The sequence below is a fragment of the Berghia stephanieae genome, chromosome 2, assembly GCF_034508935.2.
Source record: "Berghia stephanieae isolate SIO BIC M18660-M18661 chromosome 2, UCSD_Bste_1.3, whole genome shotgun sequence".
In the NCBI taxonomy this organism is placed as follows: Eukaryota; Metazoa; Mollusca; class Gastropoda; order Nudibranchia; family Aeolidiidae; genus Berghia; species Berghia stephanieae.
In genome coordinates this window covers 56,600,687-56,608,424 of record NC_088361.1, presented here as the reverse complement: position 1 = coordinate 56,608,424, position 7,738 = coordinate 56,600,687, and the positions used below count along the sequence as shown (strand labels likewise).

Sequence of the window (7,738 nt, the reverse complement as noted above, 5' to 3'; positions counted from 1 at the left end):
AAGATTAGGTCTGTATCGTCTGAGTATATCAATTCACGAGTGATCTTCTTTATTGGTGGTAATTTTGGTCTTAGATCTTTCATGGTCGATTCGAGGTATATATCGTGAATAGAATTGGACTCAAGCTGTCTCCTTGTGTAAGATATTCCTCTACCTTTTCTCTAATTATTTTGAACGTGATTGTGCTTAAAACGTTTCTTAGCGTGAATAATAAAACGATTGGTAGTAAATTTTCTAAAGGGCCTTTCTTTTTATTTGACTTGTTTAGCAGAATAAGTTTTCCAGTTCCAAGATTGAGAACTTGTTTTGTCTTAAATATCTTATTATACATATCAGCTAGTATTTGCATGCCTTCGTCGTCAAGATATTTTAGTTCTTCTGCTCTAACACAATCTAGACCTGGCGATCTGTTGTTATTGTCCTTTTTTATGGCTTCGCTTATTTCTTGGGGCGTTATAGGCGTTTCAAGTTCTGAATTGGTCTAATCGAATGGTTCCACTTCTTGAATGCCCTTGTATTTTCCAGTGTAGTACACGCTTATAATGTTTATAATTTCTTTATCATTACATAAGGTCTTTTTACATTTATCTTTGATTATAAGTCTATTATGTGTTTTGTCGTTTGATTGTATTCACCGATTTGAACATTTTCATACTGTCACTCGTACTATTTATTTCTGTCACAATCTCATCTATTTTCGTTTTGTGATTATCCATTGATTGAGATTTAATTTCATGCATGATTTCATTTCTTTGTCTCTTCATTTCGTTCTTCGCATCCTTATTTGAGCAGCTGTTGGTGTCAAGTCTCGGTTGTTTTTGCTGCTATGATAAGTCATGCAGTATTGGACAGAAATCTTGTTTTTGTGTACTTCTTCTCTCAGGCAGTGTTGTTTCCCTGCTCATCAGCACGCTTTGGACAAGATGTTGTTGAATTTCAGCTGGGTTAGAGGCATCCTTTAAATTTTTTAAAGAAAGATTTGAGGCGAGTTTGTTTTTGAAATTTTCTTTGACTAGGACATCTCTTAGACTGCTGAAGTCTTTGATCGATTTTCTATTTTGTTTGTAATATTTATGCCTTGGCTTATTTTCATTTTCTGTTGGTCTAAACTTTGAGACTGTGGAGGTATTCATTCCTGCATATGTTCGTGAATAATTGAGAATGAGTTTGTAATGGTCCGAAATTATGATTAAGTCTATTTGATTGTACGTATTGATAATCTTGTCATTACAATTTTTCCACGTTCCTTGCCATGTAATAATTAATCGGGAAGAGTGTTTAAAGGCACTATTACATATAATTAACTTATGCACGTAGCAAAAATCAATAAGATACTGGCCATTTTCATTTCGCTGTCTTTTGGAATAAGCACCAAGGCATGTTTCGTTGTTGTCTTTACTTGTTCCTATTTTGGCATTGATTATGATGCTGTGATTTACATGGTCTTGGATTATCATTTCAATTTCATTGTATAATCTATCTCTTAGTGTTGAATCTTTTTTGGATGTCCCCGAAGTAGGATGATAGGTGTTGATTATAAGTGTAGGCTTGTTGTTTAGAAAGCATGGAATTGTTTTAAATCTCAAAACAGATATACTTTCGTTTATAGACAAATATGAGTTTAAATAAGGCGTTAGACGGTTTCATATTAGAAAACCGAGCCCTCCCTGGATATTTTCATGCTCAAATGTAATGAGATGTCAACCTCGTATTATTTCATCATTGGCCTTGTCTTTGGTCTCTTGTATGTTTATTACGTCAAATTTGTAAGTAAATAGGTCCTCAATAAGGTTGTTTTTCTTAAATTTCGAGGAGAAACCGCGGACATTGATTGATGCGATATTCATTTTTAATTCATAATACGTCATCAATAGTCGAAAACTACTTCCGTAGACAAGAGACTTAAATAGATGTTAATTCCTTTTAATTGAAATGATCGATACTAGGTTGTTGAAGGGGTCCCGATAAAATGGTCATATATTTACAAATTTCACACAGTACCCTGTCAATCCGTTATTAAATTTACATAGTAAACAGTATTTGAGTGATTTTGAAGTAATTTCAAATCTATCTATTTATTTGGTACAACAGGAGGAACAGTAAATTCTTCTTGCAAAATGTTACACAATTGATTACTGTATATTTCTTTAGACTGGCCGCGCATGTAATGGAATTTTCAGACAACCCCCCCCCCCCCCTCGCTGCTAAAATGCGATAATGCAGAAGAAACGAAATTGTCGTCACTCAGCTCTTTATTTTTACTGGTTTTAGACAACCATGTTGGTGATTAAATCTTACTAAATTATATCAATCAGACTACAACCATTCAAGGTTAGAGTCGGTGTGTTGATACGTTATATCCGTTGGCGGATATTCTGAGTATTTTATCTAAACGCATAGCATTAATAGACGAATATGATTATGATGATATGAAGAAAAGAGCTAATCATCGTATGTAGAAAACACAGTGCTTTATATAGATTGTAAGAAATTCATAAAGCCGAAACGCTAAATGGTTGGATGGACGGAGAGGTAATAGCTGGATAAATAGGAAAAAAAAAGAGAGGGAGAAAGAGAGAGGGAGAGAGAGAGAGAGAGAGAGAGAGAGACAGAGAGATATAGAGAGAGAGAGAAAGCGAGAGAGGGAGAGAGAGAAGGGGGGAGGCGGGGAGAGGGAGAGAGAGAGAGAGAGAGAGAGAGAGAGAGAGAGAGAGAGAGAGAGAAAGAAAGAGGGGAGAGTAAAGATAGAGAAAAAAAAGGGGGGGGGGGGGGGAGAGAGAGAGAGAGAGGAGGATGCTCTTTTTTTTTGGAAGATGTGATCTTTATAAAAGGGATTGTGCCAGGACGAGTCTCACCTGTACGCTACGAATTGTTGACCCATATCCGAGACTTACGATCATGCAGAGTATGATAGACCTACAGATTAATTGATGGCAAAACATCTGAAAAAGAGAAAAAGTGTTTAAGATTAATTTAAGTAGTAGTACTTCAGAACTATTGGACCCATAGAGCCGGAGTTTATCTCTGTTTCTAAAACGTGAAACGGACGATAGCAATAGCTTGTCACTCTTGGATAGGATGCTAGTCAATCGCAAAGTACTTTCCGCCAGAACTAAAAGACAAAGCTAGCCAATCACTGCTAGTGGACAGGTGGGGGGGGGGGGTGTCAGAAAATAAAAACCTAAACTCATTATATATAGACAGCAATATCGGCAATGCTATAGCTTTTCCGTAGGCTTATATTTTCAATACTGCATCAATTTTAAATGGGAGCTTACATATTTTGGACAACGGGTGCAACATTTTGTGCGATTACGAGTAACGTTTAACTAAGATAACTGTCGTTCACCAGGGCTAGAAATTTTTTTGGAAGGTTCGTAATTCATCATTATTGCGGAAGCCCTTATAATATTTGATTCGGCATTAATATCGTAATAGTTAATGCAATTGTAACGTTTTTAAAACGGCAAGGGACGGTACAACCAGTAGAAAATAATATAATTAATTTAGCTCTCCAGTAGATTTTTTATTGCAAAACAGACTTGTAAAATAAAGAGGGACCCGGTGACTTAGGTGCTAGATCACTTGCTTCATACGCAAAGGGACCAAGATTTATCCCTGGTGCAGTAAAGATTATTTTCTGATCCCTCTCCACCCCAGCAATAATTGGGTATCATCTGGGTCGGTAGATATGACGGAAATGCCTTGCGAATAGCGTGCTATTCGAATGGTAGCACTCAATTGCTATTGTCAGTTTCACGCTATAGCAGCAGGGATAAACTTGGGATTCAAGAGCTCTAACGGCTGTAAAGGACTACTTTTAAAATGAAACAATGGAGAGGCGTCTTGAGTTTACTGCGCTAAGAGAACGAGCATTACTCCACAAAATAAATGTTCCTAAATGGTTACCGCGCGAAGACAGGATTTCGAACATTGGGACTTAATTTTAAAGTAAAAATAGCTAGTTGCAATATCACCTTATTTCAGACGCAGACAATACAAATATGTGCAAATTTTTATAGCATTTATGTACTAAAATAGTTAGGTCAAACCATATGGAAATTAAATTGACAGTACAGATGAAATATAGGCCGTGTAAGAAGTATTAAGCAGGAAGAAACAGGAACAACAGTCATCTTACTACAACATTTAACATGTTAACTACTGTACTTTGGAATAACTCATTTTTAAAATTTTCGCCAGAAAACTCGTCTTTCAAATACCAATCGAGCTAAATGACCATATCTTGGCAAAATCTCAAACTTGGGACTTCCCGAGGTCTCAGGTTTGAGAGATTTTGTTAAGCCTAGGGTCATTGATATCGATCGATATTTGAAGGACGAGTTCTCTGGCCAAATTTTTTAATGTGAGTTTTTTTTTCATAGGACAGCAGTTAACTGGTTAAGGAGAATCTATTACTTATATTTACCTTGAACGTCATTAAGAACCTTTCTATAGAGTCTCAATTGTTGCGCTCTATTTCTAATATCTTGGAAATGACACAAAAATATCCTTTTATACAATCAATTGAATGTGAATATTTACAAACAAATGAGTAGTATTAGACCTAATTGCAGCAATTCCATTCTTGCTGCTGAATCTAATCTTGGTATGTTCTGGCTGGCCTACAATGTGTGGGGATATTATTTTATCACAATAGAAAGTATTGTTTATTTGGCGATACGATGAATTGTTTAACGGTAAACTCAATGCCTCGAGGTCTTATTAATATGTCATTAAGTAACTACGGTAATTTAGCAATCAGCAGAATATAACTGTAAGCCATTATGGGATATTTGGGTGTGGTACCAGTCCATTTAATACCAAAACTATTGCTATTACCTTCTCAACTCTATCACTTCCACCCAATACCATAACTACAACTGCTACTACTACCACCACCATCATCACTACTTCGACTTCTTCTACTACTACTACTACTACTACTACTACTACTACTACTACTACTACTACTACTACTACTACTACTACTACTACTACTACTACTACTACTAAATTATTAATATCCCCCCCTCCCGCTATAATAACTAATCATTCTGCAATTACAACGTCCCAAAGCTTGAACCTGTATTAGCAACTGTAATAATAGGCGGGGAAATAACATTAGATCTAATTATTAAATTTCGCAGAACTTTTTGTGATTTTTAATCATTTGAGTTCTATTTAGATAGAATTAAAGATAGATGGATAATTTGAATACAGATTAAATGTCGTTCGGTATTCCAGCGAAACTATTCAAAGGACTAGTTAAAACATGGAACATAATGAACGTTTCAAGAGCATAATAACATCATCCGTGTATCCTTGGTCTAAAACCACTTAAAAGAACCATCCATCCACTGATGGGGAAATTAAATGTACCATTTGCAGTTATGACCTTAGCAAAATAGAGAACAAATAATAACAGTTCATGTATGAATATAACAATGAGATTGTTTATAAAGGATTGCTCATCTGACAAAATAAGAAGCACATAGTTTACTTTTTACCTTATCATGGTGTGAATATAAACATATCGTCTCAGAATAATGAATGTATATTATTTGACTGTCCTTTATACAGTAAACCAAAAAGTCACAATCCAGAGCAATGACAAAATCTAAGTTGATTGGGATAACATTTTAATATTAAGGGGAGCTAAAAGAATGGGGCAGTTTGAGTGAACTCCTCGGCCAATATAAGGAAGACAATTACTTCTTTTAATTGCGCTAACCAGACCAATGAAGAAAATATCAGCACAGAACTTTGTGGAAAATTAAACTATATGTTGCTTCAGTGTCAAGTCTGGTAAGAGTCCTGTGAATATGAATGTTTGTATATGAAGGAACAGTTTTTAAAAAATAAAACATATAAATACCCTTTCCCACGGAAATCTGTATAGGAGAGATGACATCGAAATTGAGTCTGTCATGTAAAATCACACATTTGGTGACCCGTGGTTTCTGTGATGAATCTTGTTTGATCAATAGGACGTTGCACTTGTCTTGTTATTTATAGTCGCATGTTTCACGCATCCCTATCCACAGAAATCATGTATATTGTGCTAAATTGATTGAATCTATCCTTTATTGCTAACACATTGTAGGTCTGATTAATGTTATCTGGTCATGCATATGGTGACGCATTGTGGCAGGACGTTTATTGGAATATTAATTCGGTGTAATTAGAAACGGATTTGCTTATCAGTTGTTGTGTTATCCAATAATATGTTATCATGGGGTAAGATTGTTTGCCCGGTTTAATTAATATATTTAACTAATTGTAATGCTCGCTTAGGGAGAGATTAACATTTTAATAAGATCTTTAAAATTAATTATATTTGATGACAACTATTTACAAGGTGATTTCTTTAAAAATTAATGCTTGCATGTATGCAATGATTTCCCCAGCACGCATTGTGAGACAAATTCTCTTCCTGTAATGTTATATCTAATTGTTTTCTGCATCTTGATTTTTGTAATTTTTAAAAACACCTGCAAATTTTATTTTGAGGTAGTCTTCATATTATTTATTCCTATTCAAATCACTTTAATGGCGCTGAAATTACCTAAAGGTGTCGATAACACCTTAAACCAATTATAACAAAAACTAACAAATCAATTTATTGTGATCTGTAATTATCAACATTGACTTCTACTTATTGTGGGATGTGACATTTTATACACAAAATGGTTGTAAGATAAGCTTAATACATATTTATAATGCGTAGAGCGTAAATTGAACATCCTTTCTTTAAAAAATATAGCTTTGTGGAGAACATTGTGCTTATTTGAGTCAATAAAAAAAATTATACGGCGCACAACTCTACTGAAAGATTTGAAAATTAGAAATGTATTTTTACAGACATGTAAACAGATAATTTGATTTCCTTTTACAATTTAAAGTCAGTTTGAAAGTTCGTTGAGTCAAACAGATATCATAAAATACGTACCGTCGACACTCTAACACTCTCAAAATCAACCAATTTCGACACTGTAAAAAGTTGTCAGTTTGGCGTTTTTACGCAAATCGTTGCATTCGAAATAATGTATTCACTGTAAATATTGCTGCTGAAAGCTCGAAGAAATAAATAATAATGTGAAATTGAATGTAAGCTTCAATTTAATTACAAAAACAGATCAAATGAACGTTTCGGGTTTCCCCTTTATCAACAAAACAGGATGAATGAAACACCACAGATGAATGAGATAATGTGGTTGTGGCGTAGTAAAGATGAGTAAACAAAACATTGGTTGGCAGGATATAGTTATGCTCCTTTGTAAGGAAGCACGAATTAAAATAGAATACTAGATATTTCTAAAAGGTGCGCAATTAATTAAGTGAAAAGAGGCTAGGTGGGGAGGAACTGTGTAATGCAGTTTAGAAAGTGAAATATACAAACGTGTAGACTGTTGTTGGAAAATAAATACAATGGGATTGAAAATAAATACAAAAATGATAAATAAGATATGTCAGTATAAGTATAAATCATTAGTGACAGCAGCAGGAAGTCATCTGTGATTTCCTTTTATAATTTAAAGTCAGTTTGAAAGTTCGTTGAGTCAAACAGATATCATAAAATATGTACCGACGACACTAACACTCTCAAAAACAATCAATTTCGACATTGTAAAAAGTTATCAGTTTGGCGTTTTTACGCAAATCGTTGCATTCGAAATAATGTATTCACTTAATTACTTTACGGATTTCAGATCTACACTAAGTTTTCAACAGTTCT

General features: G+C 34.4%; 1 protein-coding gene across 2 annotated transcripts in view; it reads right to left on the bottom strand.

Annotated features, from left to right (window-relative positions):
* LOC144965199 (uncharacterized) overlaps window positions 1-5,968 on the bottom strand; it is a 65,971-nt gene extending 60,003 nt beyond the window's left edge. Inside the window, exons 1-2 of one of the 2 annotated variants that reach the window (XM_078900277.1) lie at window positions 5,879-5,968; window positions 2,856-2,942 (exon numbers count right to left, since the gene is read on the bottom strand). In XM_078900277.1, the coding sequence (XP_078756403.1) occupies window positions 2,856-2,942; window positions 5,879-5,932 (141 nt within the window). In that variant the 5' untranslated portion in view covers window positions 5,933-5,968. Of the gene's footprint in view, window positions 1-2,855; window positions 2,943-4,429; window positions 4,509-5,878 lie in introns of those variants that run through there. The other variant, XM_078900278.1, reaches the window with a different exon arrangement.
* Window positions 5,969-7,738: the final 1,770 nt, after the last annotated feature.